This window comes from Xiphophorus hellerii, chromosome 3 (assembly GCF_003331165.1).
Source record: "Xiphophorus hellerii strain 12219 chromosome 3, Xiphophorus_hellerii-4.1, whole genome shotgun sequence".
In the NCBI taxonomy this organism is placed as follows: domain Eukaryota; kingdom Metazoa; phylum Chordata; class Actinopteri; order Cyprinodontiformes; family Poeciliidae; genus Xiphophorus; species Xiphophorus hellerii.
The window spans coordinates 12,039,261-12,057,425 of record NC_045674.1 but is presented as its reverse complement, the minus strand read 5'-3'; the positions used below and the strand labels follow the sequence as shown (position 1 = coordinate 12,057,425).

Below are 18,165 nucleotides of genomic sequence, written 5' to 3'. Positions count from 1 at the left end.
CATTTAGACTTTGACAAAGAAAGAATAAGTATTCTCTAAATCCAGTGTTCTGGTTTCTGTATGTTCACAGTTTTGTCCGTTCATGTTCGTTTGAATCCAACAGCAAGTCCATTACCCTGAGGAACTCCTCTGGTCTGATCCCGTCTCATTCACTCCTTCTTTAGTTTCCGACTCATTGTGTCTTTAAAAGACAGTCGAGATTAGGTTAAGCACTTTAAAGAAAGCCACATAAGGGAGAGAAACGCACTGGATTGATGCACTGGATTGCTCCATAGCACAGCTTAAAAATGCTCGTTTACTGGTGAGATTAGGACGACGTCCGTTACAGACGGGGTCCCAGGAGGACAGCCGGCATTAAAAGAGACTGCTTATGTTTGCCCACATTTAACGGCACAATTATTGAGACCAGCAATCTGGATTTAGCCTCCCAGATTTAGATAGAAAGGAATACTTGTTGTCTGGCTTTGTATTTATAGCTTGTCCATCCGTTTGGAGCTGGAGTAGATTTGGAGCTTAGGCCTCGGTAAGTGCTTATATATAGTGGGTCTTAGTGCTGTCTGATGGACCAGACTTGGAGACTGATTGCCAGCTAGTCCTTCCTGCAATCTCGTCCTCAGGTTCCCCTGGTTTGTCCCTGTTGGACACCATGTATGACCTGGTGTCACTTCAGAATTAGAGCAAGAAGATCAGCGAATAAGATCCTGCACCCTCGACCAACATGAGGGCAGTGTTCATCAGGGTACTGGGAAATGGTAATTAATTACTGATTTCTGATTACTTTCCCAAGAAAATAACCCAGAAAGTTTGCTGATTAATAATCTTCAATAGTAATTAGTTGCTTTAATAATCATTGCACAACACTGCACAACCTGAATACGCTATAAAGCAGCAAATTAGAGTTACAGCAGTAACCCAATTGCCCAATAAGGCCTTTACATCTTTTGGTTTTAAGAATACAATTACAAAGTAATTGTATTACTTTGTATTACAAAGTATTACAAAGTAACACTTTGTAATACTTTGTAATACAAATTTACAAATTTGTATTTACAAATTTGTATTACAAATTGTAATTGTATTACAATTTGTAATTGTAATACAATTACAAGGTAATTGTATTCTTCCTGCATATTCCATGATAGAAAAAAATAGTCAAATAAAGAAGAACCTCAGGGAATATTTAAACATTTTCTTTTCAATTTGTCTTCAAATTGCACTATATCTTTTAAGAAAATTCCATTGAACTGTATTTATTCCTATTTCGACACGTAAAATACTTTTACTTTTTGTATTCGAATAGATGTAAAATACACAGATAACATTATTTGCGTCTAACTCCTCACCGAGCTCCAAATTACTCATGTTGTCATCTTTTAACAGATGAAGTGCAGAGAGGAGCAATAATAAGTTTTAAAAATCTATTATCTCCTATTTAGCAGGAGAGGGACAGTTGGAGGTTTGCCCAGTGGAGTTAGATCTGGTATCCACAGCGGTCATGTCAGAGGGGGGATCCGGAGGTTTCTGCGACTTTCTAGGTCCTTTCTCAGAGTTGAAGTGGAGGTTTTCACTGGAGATACGTTTTCTTCCCACTCATGAAATGTTATTGTCACCGAGTTAAATTAATGTCAGCTTTAAACGCTGCCCCGAGATTCTCACAAACAAAATTCTTGTTTTTTTGCAATTGTAATCCCTTACTTTATTTGATACTTTAAAAAAAAAAAAAAAAAAATCGGATTACAGTAACGCGTTACTGACCATCACTGCATGAGAGTTAACCTGATTTGAAACCAGCGCTGCCCTCGCATCAAGAATCTGCAGAAATGAATCCTCTCAAGACACCAAGATGACTAAAGATTGATTAACTTATAAGAGGAGCACAGAATCACACATGCACTGTAACCATCCCCATATGGAGCGAAGTGCTGGAGAGCAGGCCTCCCTGTGCCCCTCATATGGAGAAAACCTGCAGTCTGCTAATAATGGAGCCCACAGTCAGCATGTGGCAGCGAGCCGACACACTTGAAAAGGCCTGCTTGTTTTGAAGTGTTCCTTTTATCACTCAGCTTTTGTAATTATTATTTTTACCCCGGTGTTCCTATTCTTTTCTGCCTGCCGCGCACATGGTGGAAATTCCCTTAATCAGGACGCCTTCATTGTGTGTGGACATGTGCGTATGTGCCGGCTTTCCGCTGAGGGGACACGGCCTCGGCCCATGCGTCATCCTGGCCTCCTGCTCCCATGGCTGCTGTGAAATTCCCGCTCATGTTGAGAGGATTACACTCAAACTGTGCGAGTGTGTGTTAGCGTACAGGAACGTGCTTGTGGAAGCGGCGGATGTTAAGAAGTTAACTGTCGTTTTTCAGCTTTTATTTATGAATTAAAGTGGTTACAGAGGTATTCTGTCATATCCCCCCAAATTTTTCATATTTTTTCACCTGACAGCCGCAAACCCCAGTGGATTTAATTGGGATTTTATGTGGTAGATCCAAACAAAGTATTTGCATTTACAAATAAAAAAATCTTCCGTTTCCATGTCAAGTGTTTCTCCCACCTGAGCAGTTGAAAGCTGCAGCTCCTCTAAGGTTACAGTGAAACTCTTGGTTGTTTCTCAAACTAATGTCGTCCTTGTCTGGTTTGTCGGTTCAGGTTTGTCGGCCCTGTCCTGGTAGTTCTTTCCATTTTCAGATGATGGATCTGAACGGAGCTCTGCAAGTTGTTCAACACTTGGGAATTTGTTTTATGACCCAGTCGTGTTTCAGATTTCTCCTCGACTTTCTCCCTGACCTCCCTTCTCTGTTCCCTGGTTTTCATGATGCTGTTTGTTCACTTATGTTCTCTAATAAACCTCTAACGCCTTTATATCGCTGGATAAAGATCTCAGTTTATAGCTGGATTTACTGGGAATAAATTATATAGTCATGGGCTCTCTTTTTTTGTAGCAAATGAGGCAAACTGCATGCAACACTTCCAAATTTAAACAATGTGTTTTCTTATTGTTGCATTTTTACATCCTGCATGCAGTACATTAAACACTCCCAGGTCAAATTGCAGGAATTTTAAGAAGGTTTAAGTACACACTCCTAAAATACATTTAATTTTGTTTTTACAGGACAAAATGTGGAAAAGTTTAGTGACACTGCTGTCCTATACTGATGCAGAAAGTCAGATTTATTAATATTATGCTTTCCTGGACAGGCTAGGATAGGTCTATGGACTGTACAAAATACGTTCATTAATTTTTTTCCACAAAATAATTCTTAAATAATGAGTTTTTAGTCTGGTCAGTTCTGTCTATTTTCAGCTCCTTATAGAATGAGCTGTTTTTTAGGGCGTTGTCACTTTAAATCCAAATAACCTGCTGCTGGGAACATCGGCCAGCGTTTACATTCACACGTGAAAATAGCTGCAAACAGATGCTCAAACATACAACCATATGTCTTTGAAAAGCAGAAGTGAAGCCACCTGCACAACCAACAAGAATTACGCAAATGGTTTCTTAATTCAACAACAAAAGTCAACAACAAAATACTAGTCTTTTCCAGCAGCCGTTGTACAACGCATACAGCGGAAAAACTAGGTGACCAAATGTGCTGGAGCTTAGCTCAGGTTGCTAGGTAACCGCGCAGCGCTCATCAATTGTGACTTAACAATCAAGATCTTTATGAAGCGGCTTGTTTTCCAGACACCAAAAAGCATTAACTTGTTGCCTAGAACCGTCCGGGTGTTTTTTCTTTAAGTGCCTGGACTGTTTTCAGAAGTAGTTGAGATCCAATTGGAAGCATAAAAACGTGGAAAATTTGAATTCCACATAATAGGTCCCCTTTAAAGCAGTCATGAGGTTCTTTTTTTTTTTTTTAGCTCCAGAGCCACATAAAAACATCTCCAGTCTTCTTCACTTCCATCCTTTAAGATTTCTGAAAGTTTAAATCCACTGCTGTTAAGTTTTATCTGTGGTTACTTGAAGGAAATGAGAAATAAAAAAAAGCCTAAACCTGCTTGTTTCACTGCTCACTTTTTGCACCACTTTGTGCTCTCATGAAACAGAACGACTGCAATGAGCCAAGCAGGGTGGAGGCAAATGAAGCCTGTTACCAATCAGGCATCGCAGAGTGCTGCCCTAATGAGTGTAATCACGCTAAGAGGTCCCAGCTCCTTTAGACCCCCAGACCTCCGTGTCGGGCCAGTCATCAGCCACCGTTTGCTCGGTGGTCAGAGGTCACGGCGACTGCCACACACAGCTGGTAAAGATTACCAACACAGCTCATGCCCTCATTCGTGTACACAAACGCACCATTGTACAGACTGTTGCCCAAGCAGGCTTTCCTTACACACAATCGGTTCTTTCCCAGCATTTATTTAATTGATGGGCCACCACTTGAGAATTTCACGATGTGTTACACGAATGCTTTTTTAAACTGCACATTTAGTTCTAACCCGAGTGACCACATTTACAAAACCTGTTGCAGGAAATGCAGCTGCATCTGCACCCTGTTATCCGCCACGCTGGCAGGGTCTGTTTATGGGTCAGGGGTTGTCTGTTTACAGCCGTGCATTCAGTAGAAGCACCTAGCGCCAGGGAGAAACTGCAGGGACAGAACCACTGCATGCATTGTTTAACCATTGTCTCTATCTGCAGCATGTATGTATTCAACTTACATGAGTTCTGTGTGTTTGTCTTTGTCCTCAGTTGAATGGGGTCTCTGTTTTCTGCTCTGCTCTACTACATCTCTGCGCCCACAGAGCGTGTGACCGGGCCAATCAGAGCCTGACCAGGCCCTTTTCTTCAAAATAAACACATTCACATCGATGTAAATGCATCAAAAGTATTTATATCATTGCACGCATTCGTACAGAGCATGCAACATCTTCACAAGTCACACCCCCAGCCCACATGCTCGCACAAACACATTTAATTTCCTTTTCCACTCAGTAAACACCGTTACACGAAGGGCTTTGACGTGTGCGACTTGTTCACACAAACACACACCTGAGTATGAGCAGCTGGTGTGTGTGCATATGTGTTGAGGTAGATCTGGCTGGGATGCGAGTGTTTGTAACAGCCGACGCTGACGAAAGAGGCAGAAAATAAACACAGGACGCATGGGGAGTATTGTAATCCTAACTTCCTGTCACAGTCAGCCCCTATTTACGGCCCAACAATGGGCAAGGCACAGCCTGTTCACGCGCACGCAGATGGGGGCTGCCACTGTTCGCTTTTAGAGGAGGACATTGGTGTGTTTGGGTGTGTGGAGTGATACTGAAAAAGAGCTCATCAGGACAACAAATTACAAGATGTTAAACACAGTTCATCTATAAAAGGCTTTTTTTTTTTTACTTGACAGACTTTGATGTTCAAGAACATTTTGAGCTCTAACTTTGTCTTTCATCTGCTGGCATTGTGGGTTTTTTAGCACCTAGGGTTATGCTGCACTCCTGCCATCCTGTTGACGATTACCCTGCACTGATCTTGCCTCTTTTTGTGAATGCTATGAGTATAGTTTTAATCTGCATTGGAGAGTTATTCTAATTGTCAGGGCACTGGTGATAATCAATGGTAAATACTGAAATATCAGTTGTCATATATGCCTGTTTTCTTCTTTCCTCTCTTTCTTATTTGTGCTTCCATCACTCTGTGAGCATTTTGGGCAACATCATTAGTGTCCAGTGTGAACGTCTGTTGCTGTATGACTCTGTTCAACTGGCTGAATATTATTACATTAGGATGAAAAATACAGGTTCATAATACTTTTAATATATCGGATAACAATTCGGTCAGTCCTTCGTGGTGTGAATATAGCACACAATGATACTACAATATAATGTTTAGCCCTACTATAAACCAAAGTACATGATTTTCTCTTCCCAAAAACCATTAGTTACACCAAATATTTCTTATTTTAGATCTTTAAAGTTTAAGTTTTTTTTAAACTTTAAAGTTGCTGGTCAGATTGTTCCGGAGAATCAACCAAACTCAGTTTAGTGTGACCTTTATCTTTCATGATTATGGTTTTTGTAGTTGTTTTGCAGTTTGGTTGTAAATCTTTTTGTGATTCATATCACAACAAACTTCCATCCATCCATCTGTACATGACTGTGGTGACATCACAGAAGGCATAAAGCAGCTCAGAGTATGCATTGCATTTTTCTTGAAAAATCATTTTTAGTGCTGCCTACCACAGCCGTGGTTAACCCAATTATGTAGCTGGAAACGTAAACAGCAGACTTTGTTACACTGATAGGTCTTATTTTAGACACACTCACTGAGACACAGCATAATAACAACAACAAATATCTGAAAATACTGTCAGTGATGTTTGTAAAGCCTAACTTTAGTTTCCCTCTTAGTTATTACACCCATAAATTTTGAGCTCAAAAGTTGTTCTTATATGTATACTTGTGTATTTTTCTGTCAGGAAATGGAGAGAGTCTGTTTTTGTTTATAAATAAAATTAATGTGCAGTTTGAAGTGTTGATGTCCTTGCGTTGCACTGCTGCTTATCTCTGCTTTGATCATCAGATCATTGCAGCCTTACGCCTACAGTCAATCACACGCTCCTTTGTTTCCTTGGATCTTGTCAGGGCCATCGTTTCAGTTCAGCACAGAGTGGAATAAAGATGCAAAAGATAAATCTGAGGGGTCACTGATGTGTGTTTCTGAATGATATGGAGCAGTGTGTGTTAGAGGTGCAAGTGTCTGTGTATGCATACAGCACAAGTTTGGTGGGCAGCTAAACACAGGCACTCAAAGAATCCCTTTCTTCTCTTTTGAAGTGAGTTCAAATGCTCTTCAAAGACCGTCTGCCCGTATGACGGCGCAGGAGTCGGTGGGTGGGGGTGGATCGCCACGTGCTCCAGACTCACCACCAGTTGCTGCTAAGTTGTTGGCAGTTTCCAACTTTGGATCTCGGTATTTTCTTGCTTCACGGATCCATTCATCTTTAGTGTGCAAGGTTCCACCTTCGATTCAAGTTCATTTTCCATATTTTATGGAACAACAAAGTGTTTTAGCCCTAATTTGAATATATATCCATTATAAAAACGGGTTTATTTGTTTTTGTTCTAAATGTCCCAGATTCAGGTTTTTGTATCAGGAAATAGTAGAAACATGACAGACTTTATATGAGATTGCTCACTAGTTAAAGAAGTGATACTATTTGATTGTATTAGCTCTGATTTATAATTTAACAGGAAAATAGTAAAATTGCACTTGTGCTCAGTTTGGAGTACAAAAGTTAAAACATGACAGTAGTGTGTTAAAACTGAAGTAAAATATATCTAAATGTAAATAATTCTCCTAGTGGAAACTGAGATAATTCACATTTTTTAATATTTTTTAACTGTATTGGAACAATATTCTGACTCTCACTCCTCACCAGTAGGTGGCGGTAATGCAGCTACCAATAAACTTGAGAAGATGATCAGAGGGTTTTCTACAAAGACCCTATGATGGTTGCAAAGCGTTGATGAATCAATATTTTTACCCACCCTTGAATCTGGAGTATTCCAACTGAGAATATGTTCCTGTAACTTTTCTGACTTTCTGTCCAGTCTGGATTGGTACCGGACCCTCAGATGGTCAGCAGCGCAGCTTGTTGACTTTTCAGTAATCAACTGATTTGGCCACACTCTTGTTCTGATTTTAATTCTTTCTGATTTCCTGCCTGCTTCTCCGTCTCCTTCCCTCCCTTTGCTCCCGATCACCTCACCCTCCCTCCTCTCCAGACCCTTGTGAGTGTCTCCCCTAGAGCAGAAATTACATGCTGCTTTGTGCCTGGCGTAAACAATGTTTTCAACAGTGCAGGCCTGTCCTGTCTCTCGCTGTCCCTCCCTCACTCACCCATCGCCTCGAGGGGGATCAGTGGAGATAGTTGGAGGAGAAAGTGGAAGACAGGGGGTATGAGTGTGGGAGAAATGAAGAAGAGAGGGGAGGGTGAAGAGGACAAGTGAAAAAGAGCAACAGCTTGTTCCCAGAGCAAGAAAAATGGTAGAAAAAGGCTGGTAATAGGTATAATAAGAGGGAGAAAGAAGGCAACAGGAAAAACAGACACACACCGGCATGTAGTTAACTACCACTGAGTTTAAATGATCATCAGCAGGCTTTGATTAACCAAACAATAACTAGATACCTTCAAGAAACCCTTGTCTTTACCAGGCCTCATTTTCTAACTCGTGCTAGAAAACGCATGCTGAAAGAAAATTAAAGTGTGTTTGTGTAAAAATTAGGAGGCATGCTGCATCCTGGCTTGTTCTCTACCTGTTTCTGTGTTTCTCCTGCTGCCCTTAGACGGTGTGTGGCTGCCCGGGTTCTGGAGGTTACATAAAAGTGGATGTGGATCTGGATAAGAAAGGAGAGAGATGTTACATAAAGAGCTGTAGCTGGACAAAGGTTAATAAAAATGGAGCCTTGTAGTGTAGGGAGGAACCATGGGGGAGAGAGAAAGCTCAGGGGGAGAAATGGAGAGAATGGCCATTACATAAACAGATAAAGATGGCTTGAATTATTGGTGGATTTGCTTTGCTGTTACATAAAATGAAAATCTAGCAAAATGATAACAAAATGTCCCGTCTGGTGTGTGGCACCACACTGACACCATTTGAACCCTCTTTTACATAAATAAAACCAACAAATAAATATGGAAATCTCATAGCATGTTATTTTGAATTAAGGATACCACAGCTTTATGGCAATAACACAACAATTTGTAATACTTTTATTTAACACTGAAAATAAGCTGGTATAATAAATAAGCTATAATTAAAGATGCAAATTCCTGGCTTTGCTTTTGACAAACTTTGACCTGCTAATATCATTGTTGGTGCATTTATAATTTCTCTTTATGAAATCATAACTGGCAAAGAGATGAACAGGTTTTTCCAGTTAGTTTGTTGGGGGGGTTTTTTGACACAGTTTAGTGTCAAAGCAAACCAAACCAACTGAAAATGTAACAAGTGTTGCAATTTTGGCCCCTAATCAAACGACCAGACTGTCAGGTGTTAAGCACCCCGACCACCTGTAAAATCTACTTTCAGCCTGTCCTGTCCTAATAATCCACTCTGGACAGCCTACCTATTGGCTGGGATGGTGATGCTGCTCACACCAGCCTCTGATCTTTTTAATCATTTGCTTTTCCTTACACACAGCATCACTGTGCTGCTCCACAGCTCATCTGTCTGTTTTCTCTCATCTCGTTTACCCTCCCCTCTCCTCCTCCATCCTCCTTTTTCTGGGTCTGCTTTGTGCAAATGTCATACAACACTCTGTAATATCTGTCGTGCCGGCGGTGAGGGGTGCATGAAAGACTCGTGCCTTATTAAAGTGTGGGCTAGTGCGTGCAGGCACATCTGTCGCAGCCTCCATGATTTCGATGAAATGATTGATGCAACACGACGCCTGAGTCTTGAATTAAATAGTGCGATGTGTTTCGCTTTTGCTCTTTTCTAGATACTACTACAACAAGAGGATCCTTCATAAGACCAAAGGCAAGAGGTTCACATATAAGTTCAACTTCAACAAACTGGTTTTGGTCAACTACCCGTTTTTCGATGTGGGTTCCACTGGTAAGCCTGGATCAAATATTTTGTTGTATTTATCTAATTAAATTAGGACTAAGTATATTAATCAACATGTCAGCATTAAGCGTCAATGTAAAAATGCTCAAGTTAGCACAACAGCTAGTTTTCATCCGTTATCTTAAGGCATCTCCTAAAACAAAGAGCAGAAAAAAATGCAAACATCAACATAGCACATTTCAGCTACAAGGCAGATCAAACTGCTTTACATCATAAAAACACAAAAATAAAAGTAGTTAAACACCATACAGTCGCCACATGAGAAATCAGTGACAAACATTACATTTGGTTAAGTCCCAGTTATTTGGTCAATGGAAATGCAGCTTTTGTTATATGGGATTGTTTCAGGGCATTTCGTTTAATTTCTTTTTTTCATTGGTGTTCCCAGGAAGCAGTGTACCTCAGAGTGCGCCGCCTGTCCCCACCGGAGCAGGAACCCATTTCCGTTTCCCTCCTTCCACGCCTTCTGAGGTTCTCTCCCCCAACGAGGATCTGCGCAGCCCCGGGGGCATGTTCAGCACCGTGGCGCGACGGATGGCCCGCGGCTCCGTCAGCGACTGCAGCGACGGTACTTCGGTCAACTCAGAGATCGAGGAGGGAAACATTGGTGCAGGAGAAGAGAGGGGTGAGAGGAGTGTGAGCGGAGGAGGAGGGGGCCCCGGCGGCGGCGGGAACTACCGAAGCATCATCCATCCCCGTCTGTCTCATGAGGCTCTCTTCCGTATGTACGGAGGGCCAGGTAACCCTGCAGGCCACCCCGGGCCACGTGGCCCTGCGGGGCACCGGATCCACCAGGAGCCACTGTCTCCCTTCCCCGTGTCCCCACTGCCTGGACCCCCAGGGGCGAGCCTCTTGGCCCCTCCTCTGTCTCCAGCGCTGTCCATGACCCCAACGTCCCACCTGCCCTACACCCCGTCCCCCACGCTGTCTCCCATGCTGGGCTCCCACTTCTCCTTCAACCCAGAGGACATGAAGCGCTACCTGCAGGCCCACACCCAGTCCGTTTACAACTACGGCCTCAGCCCCCGGGCGTTCCTCCAGTACCCCAACATCGTGATCCCTCAGCCCCACCGGCCCGCCGCCGACAAGCCCAGCATGGCCGCTGAGAGGGCAGAGCGAGGCGTGGGAGGGGAGAGGGCCGGAGAGCGACACCATCACCCGTCTCTGGCTCACTCCGCCCACCACCACCCACAGCTTCCTCACTCTGCCCACTCACACCCCCATTCCCACCCCATGCATCACCCTCTCCACCTGGGGGAGGAGCCACCTCACATGTCTCCCTTCAAGTTCAAGCTGCAGCCGCCACCTCTGGGGAGGAAGCAGAGGGACGGACAGAGCCAGGGCAAACCGAGGCAGAGCTCTCTGTCCTCTGGCTCTGGGTCCGGGTCCATGTCCTCCACCTCTGGACTGGGGTCCTCGCTGTCCTTCGGCAGCGACCTGAGCTCGGCAAGCGGGTCAGGGGTCATTTCTGCCTCCTCCTCAACGCAGTCCTTGAACAGTGCTGGACTCCCAAAGATAAAGGTGCGTAAACGTTCTCTTTAATCAAAGATGAATTCTTTGGTCATTTTATTGTACCTGGCAAAAGTTTTCACAGTTTCTCACATTTCAACCACAAACTTCATTGTGTTTCATTGGATTTTACAAGCATGAGATGGACCAATAGAAAGTAGTGTGTTATTCAGGATTCATACAGGTGCCAGCCCTAACTCCAACCCTAGTTATGGGTTAAATTTTCAAGAGATATGAATACTTTCAAGGTGTAGACTAACAAGAAAGTGAGGTCAGTTGTAAAATAAATAAAACCGCTGGATCATAATTCTGTTTCTGTCTTAATTTATGTTGTAATTTATCGTTCCTCAGGTGGAGCCCATCTCTGATATAGAGTCAGAGGAAGAGGTGGAGGTGACGGACATCAGCGATGAAGACCCAGACGAAAGAGATAATGAGTTTGAGCTCTTCTCCGCTCGACACTCCAGAATTTCCAACCATCACAACCACCACCTGTCCAATGGCACAGCGGCCGTCCATCATCCGTCGCAGGACGAAGACCTGGACGAGGACGTCTTCAAAGCCCCCGCTCCTCCTCCTCCGGGTCTGATGCCATTCTTCACCTCGCAGCATGCCCACCGCGGCCTGACCACCCTTAAGAGTGAACCGGTGGAGCCGGGCGAGAGCCACGCCGCCCAGTCGCAGACGGCCTCGACCGGAACCGCGCAGGGGAAGTGCATCCCTCTGAAGCTGCGGTTCAAGAGGCGCTGGAGCGAGGACCAGCGCATGGAGGCGTCGCAGGAAGAGTCGGACGACAAGAAGGTCCGACCGGAGGAGGGCAGGAATAAAGGGAGGCAAACTAATGGATGTGTAGAGATGGAGGAGGACGGGGAAGACGGAGACAGTCCCCCTCCGCTAGCTTATGAGGGGTCTTTATCAGCGCCTCTGGCTTCACATCGGAGGGTCAGCGCCGAGCTGCACCGCGCCACGGCCCAGCTGTCCCTGGAGAACAAAGACTGCTGAGGAGCGCAGCCCCAACACTACTGCTCCAGCAGTACAGGAGTTTGTAAATGTAATCCCACTCCCACACTGACAAACTAGACGACCCGAGAGCAGAGCCTGACACACACGCTCATAAAACTGACACAGTCAGACTCCTGTTGAGTCAGAGCCGCCATCAATCCTGGAAGAACCAGCTGTGTTTTTATCTAGTTTCTAGTGCAAATGTCTTAGTACGCTTGAAATAAGACAAAATTAATATACAAGTAACTGTTCAGCACGATGTAGGAGCTTGTTTAGAGTCAAATTTTCAAGTCCGGCCACATATTTTCAGTTGAACTTAGGTCTAGACTTTGACTAGACCATTTTAATATGTGAATATTTTTTAATCTAAAGCAGTGGTGCCCAAACTTTTTGCGGAAACTGCCAAATTTAAACTACTGGCAGGACACAAAGTTCCTGAAATTAAAAATGCAAAAATGAATTTATTGTGATTTTACTTTGTTTTTAACATTCTACCTGCTCAACAATGCAACATTTTCATGAAATCTATGTACATAAAAACTCAAAACATAAAAAAGGGGCAAAAATTTGTTGTGATTTTTCTTAGTTGCTCGATGGTTAACAAAATTTTAATGAAATCCATAAAATTTCATTTTATAGAATATTTAGACTTTCCACATTGTTACCTTAGTAGATGATAAACAGACAATTTCTACATTTTTGGGATCTAACTAATTAAGACAGTAAATATTTTAATATTTATGAAAAAGTCCTAGTTAGTGAATAATCAATTTGTACTACTTATTTCACTTATGACCTGCACTTTTTCATCAATATTAACAAATTATTGACTTAAAACAAGCTCCTTCGTCTTGCTGAGTAAGTTATTTTTGTCTCATTTGTACTCGGATATCTTCTTTAGAAACTAGACTAAAAATACTTGGTAAGATTTTGGTGTTTTTGCAGTGCACCAGGCCAGTGAAGCTCCCATCTTCTCATCATCAGCAGCCACACAACTCTTTCCTCAGGAGAAACGACCCCTCACAGCCCTGCAGCTCGCCCTACAGGCCGACGGGACTTCTAAGTGCCTGCATCAAACCCCGAGAGCCCTGGAGAGACATGCTGGGTGGGACAGAGGAGGGCAGCTGGGAGGAAAGATCATGTGGGACAGGAAGGAAAGTGTGGTGAGTGGGGCTGTTGGGTGTTTGTCTGGCCCTCTCCACTCAGGGAAGCCTTTTGCTGTATCTTTATTGGATCCACACAGACGCATCGAACGGGACTCAAGGGACTTTATCGAGCCCAAACCAAGCAGAGACGTCAGCTTTTCCCTCAACATTTGACTTTGACACCACCACCCCTCTGATTTCCTCCTGTTCTGTCTCGTTTCACTTCAAAACCACAAAATATAACCAAGTTTTTCTGCTCTATTTCCTGATGAAAATATCTTAAGACACTTGAAATAAGACAAAACTAACTGAAGAGTAACTTTTCAGCAAGATATAGGAACTGGTTTTGAGTAAAGAATTCATTACTATTGATGAAACAGTAGTAGATTATTTCATTTTAATCTGCCAGTAGAACTAGTACTTTTTCATCAATATTAATTAATAATTTACTTAAAATAGGCTGCTATATCTTGCTCAAAAGTTACTTCTGAGTTAGTTTTGTCTTATTCCAAATGTACTAAGATATTTGCGCTCGTACTTGGAGCAAAAATACTTGGTGAGATGTTGTGTTTTTGCAGTGTTCTCTCGTGGACCACGTGTGGAAACATCACGACTCTCTTCTCGCAGAAACAATATGAACCCCAGGTTGATGTGGGGGAGCGTAAAAAAACGAAGGAAGAGCGTGCTTCTCCACCTGAAGTAGTTCCAGCTGCAGCTCGAGCTCGTCTAACAATCGTAGTGTTAAACTAAACCAGCAACGACACACAGACACACATGCACAGCACTGCCGTCACAGCTCCCTCTCCCTGCAAACACACACTGCCGCTGATCGCCTTCTTTTTAAAGCTTGTAAAGTAGTTCAAACTGAGCTCTAAAACCACACACAGAATATATCTTTATAAATGTTCAGACGGAGATGATTACAGAAGAGTTTAAGAGAAGCACAGCATTTTAATGATGGATTTTTTTTTATGGTAAGTGGATCATTTTCAGATGGTATTGTTATGGGGGCAGCAGAACAAGGAGCAGTGGGGGATTTCTTGTATATTTGTTGCATATGTAAACAAAGAGTTCAGGCCTGTCCACCAGAGGAAGGAAGAGAAAACCAGCAGACTGCTAATGATTCAGACGGTTTGCTTGGCTCTGCTGTTCACTTGGTTTTGCAGTAGCCAGCCCTTTCACCGTGCAGTTCTCTGGGGGTTTTTTTGTTGTTTTTTTTTTGTTTCCCTGTCTGCAGTCTCGCTCTGCTCAGCAGGGTTCTCCCTGGTCGGAGCTGTCCTGGCTGCAGGCCACCTCTCCAGGCTTCCTCTGCTTGTCAGAGGCGCTAATCCTGCACTGTTCTCCTACTCCAGTTAGTATTAACGCTTCAAAGTTCAGCACACTTGAGAGAAAAGGGTTAATTATTATACCGAGATGCCCCTCTCCCTAAAATCTATGCACTTTTACACACACACACACAGCCCAGCACGCGCCCACACACACACCCAGACAGACACAAGTGTTTTTGACAGGCTCTAAATTCCTGATGTCACCTGGTTGTTACCTCTGTTCCTTGAAAACCGTTTTGAAACTTTTTGTCAGTGAATCAACAAGCTTCGTCGTATTTTATGTGATAAACCAACACAAGTTACTGCATCGATGTAAAGCAGAGGAAAAGATGAATTGGTTTCATTTTTACTTTTTTAAATCTGAAAAGTGTGGTTGGCCTCTCTTTAGCTACCATGTCTTCACCAGCTTTGTACATCTAAATCTTTTAGCTTGTTTTTCTTTGCAAACAAGCTCAAGCTCAGTCAGATCGGACTGAAAATCTCTGTGAACATGAATTTTCAAGTCCTGCCACATATTTTCATGTTGACTCAATCAAAATAATTTCAAGAGCCACAGATGGCCCCTGAGCCACGTTTTGGACCTCTCCTAGTTGATTGCGATGGAGACTTTTTTTTCAACTAAGACTAAACTCTGACCCATAAATTAAAATCTTCTCATCTTCTTTGATACAACACAAACTATTAATCTTTTTATAAACCATCAGATCAGAACACATCTGTCCATTGACCCAAATCTGTCTTTAATTACATTTTTAAAACATGGCTAAATACTTTATTTTTAAATAAAGAGCGACCCAAATCATGTTTTTATTGCTGCAAATAGACTAAAAGGTTTGGACACACCTGGTTTAGTCTAAAGTCTTTTGCAACCGAAGAGAAGCATTTCCACGTCATGATACTTCCACCACCATGCTTCACCATAGTGATGGTGTGGAAAACTGCAGATGGCACTTATCTCACATTTCTTTCAACAATAGCCAGACCAGGGGTCTGCAACCTGCGGCTCCGGAGCCACAACTGGCTCTTTGGACGATCCTCACTGTCCTCCACCTCTGGACTGGGGTCCTCTCTTAAAAACTGTGACTAAAAATCATAAAAAAATAACTGAAGTTTTAAAAAGATATAACAAATGCATGTATTGGCTATTTTCAGTTTCTATATTTTATTTCCATAGCAATGATACTAGTACCAACCATTTTTATTTGATCTATTTTTTTTTTTTTATTAGGTTGGCAATATGTGCAAATATCAACATCCTATCAAAGGTTAGATATTTAAAAGGTAGATATCTATCAAAAGTTATAAGATCAGGTCATATTTGTGGCTCTAAACCCATTTAATTTAGCTGACCTCAAGTCTTCATGATGCTTTTTGTTCACTATTGTTCTCTAACAGATGTCCAAGGTCTTCAAAGAACATCTGGATTTATACTAAAATGAAATTACACGGATAGGCTTTTATTACCAGCTTAATTACAAGCAACTCCTAAAATAAATGCACACTGCACTTTTCAGATTTTTAACCTGTTTGTGTTTGTCCTTCAAGGAACAGTAGATGATCTGCAGTCTGTCTGTGGCTGAACTGATTAAATTTCTCTCATTAAGACCTCTGGTGGTCTGGATTGAAGCACACACACACACACACACACACACCCACCCACCCACCAGGTCGTACGTCTGTATTTGAACTGACAGCTGCCTTACTTCACCACATCTCAGCGACAGACATGACGCCCGTCTGAGCTGCTCTGCTCTCGCTGCCGAACGTTTCCTCGCCGTGTCGGACTCGGCAGTGAAAAGGTCACCAGTTACTCTCATCCTGTTACAGGCCTCAACTGTCAAACAAACGGCACAGATTTTACATTTCTCCATTTAAAAAAAAAAAAAGAGTACAGACTTCTTGGTTTATTTTTATGATGTCAGTATGAATATGGATTCTTGTTGTTTTTATTGAGTAATTTACCTCTCCACCTGGCATTATTTTTATTCGGCGGCTCGGCTACTTGTTGCTTTCTGCGTCGTGAACATCACTATGGAGGGTATTACTGATTTGACCCCCTGAACTTCATTCCCTGTATTGAATCCTTTCCAGCTTTTAGTTCTTTTTTTTTTTTTTACGTGATATAAGTGAAATATGTGACAATAACTTCAGTGCTGACAGAGATCTACCACCTGGGATGGAGCAGGAAGCAAAGCGGGCGAAGATTTTATTTCAGGGCACAGAGGGAGTTTTTATCCTTTTTTTTTTTGTCTTTTATTGTCATTTTAATTTCATAATGTTACTTTTATCGGTCACTCTTGTATATTTTCCTTGTGTTGTTTTTTGGGGGCAGGGGTGGGGAGGTGTATGATTTTAAAAGAAGAAAAGTTGTGTTTTACAGTGTAAAGATCTCCCTCTTTCAGTCTGTTCTCTCTCCTCTTCTCTCCCCAGAGCTGTTGCGTAACATCTCACACGGAGACCGGAGAGTTAATACTATGATGTAACATTGAATTTCTGCGCTTCTTTCATTGTTTTGTTTTTTTTTTCCAAACTTGTAATTAAGATGTAATCAGGGTTAATTAAAACCAGTTAAAACCCCAATATGAATGTTGCTGCTCTTCCTTAATGCATACACATTCATCCTATGTATTCATTCAGGGGATTCATCCAGACTTCAGGGTTTTATTGTGTGTTTATTTGTAAACAAAGAGATTAACTTCAGACTTCCTGTCGTCAGCATCGAGCCAACGTGCGCGCATGAAGGATTTGGTTGTTTCAAGATTAAAGTAAATGTAAAATTACTCACAAAATGCTTCTTTACGAAAAGCGTTTTTAAGACAAAAGGATGGAATTTATTCCTTTTTTCTTAATAATAGGTTCCAAGTCTGAGGACTGGTTTTAGTACTTTCCAGAAAAATAAAAGAAATTGTTGTAGTTCTACACTTTATTCCATGTTAAACTTCCTAAATTCTGTATTCTTCCTTTTTTTCTTTCTTTCTTGTGCAGTTCATTTCTCCCATCCAGGTCATTCATTTTTCTTCTTCCTTTCCTATTTTTTCTACCGTTTACTTTTCTTTCTTAGTTGTCATCCCTTCCTTTCTTTTCTGCCTTTTGTCCTATTTCAAACTTTTTCTTCCCTGTTTTTTTTCTCATGTTCTTCTGTCCTTCCTTTCTTCCTAGTTTACATCATTTCCTTCCTCTCTTCCTTGTATCCTTTTGTCCTTGCAACATTTTTTTCCTTTCTCTTTTCTTTCCTTTCTTGATTCCTTCCTTTTGCCCTTGTTTCCTTTCTGCTCGTCTTAAACCATCTGTCCTTCCTTTTTTGCTTTCTTCTTTTCCTTCCTCTGTTGTCCTTCCGTCCTACCTGCTCCTATCTTTTTTCCAGCCTCCCTACATCTTCCAACACCGTACAACCAGCTATGAATTCATAGTAAGCTTCAGTATTTTATATTTAATTTAAACAACTGCAAAAGTTTGAACAGCTCACATCCTGCTCTTTATTGATGTCTGATCTCACAAAGTGGAGAGGCGATGTTTTGAAGATGAAATGGATTTTTCTTCATTACTGCACCAGTTTTTAATTGTTCGCAGCTGTTTGGAGCCTGAGCAGCAGTCCTCCTGGATTATTCTGT

At 42.1% G+C, this 18,165-nt stretch overlaps 1 protein-coding gene across 1 annotated transcript in view; it reads left to right on the top strand.

The window, feature by feature from the left end:
- erfl3 (Ets2 repressor factor like 3) overlaps positions 1-17,134 on the top strand; it is a 65,613-nt gene extending 48,479 nt beyond the window's left edge. The window contains exons 3-5 of the mRNA XM_032557559.1: positions 9,443-9,558; positions 9,959-11,091; positions 11,431-17,134. Coding sequence (XP_032413450.1) covers positions 9,443-9,558; positions 9,959-11,091; positions 11,431-12,081 — 1,900 coding nt within the window. The 3' untranslated portion in view covers positions 12,082-17,134. The remainder of the gene's footprint in view (positions 1-9,442; positions 9,559-9,958; positions 11,092-11,430) is intronic.
- Positions 17,135-18,165: the final 1,031 nt, after the last annotated feature.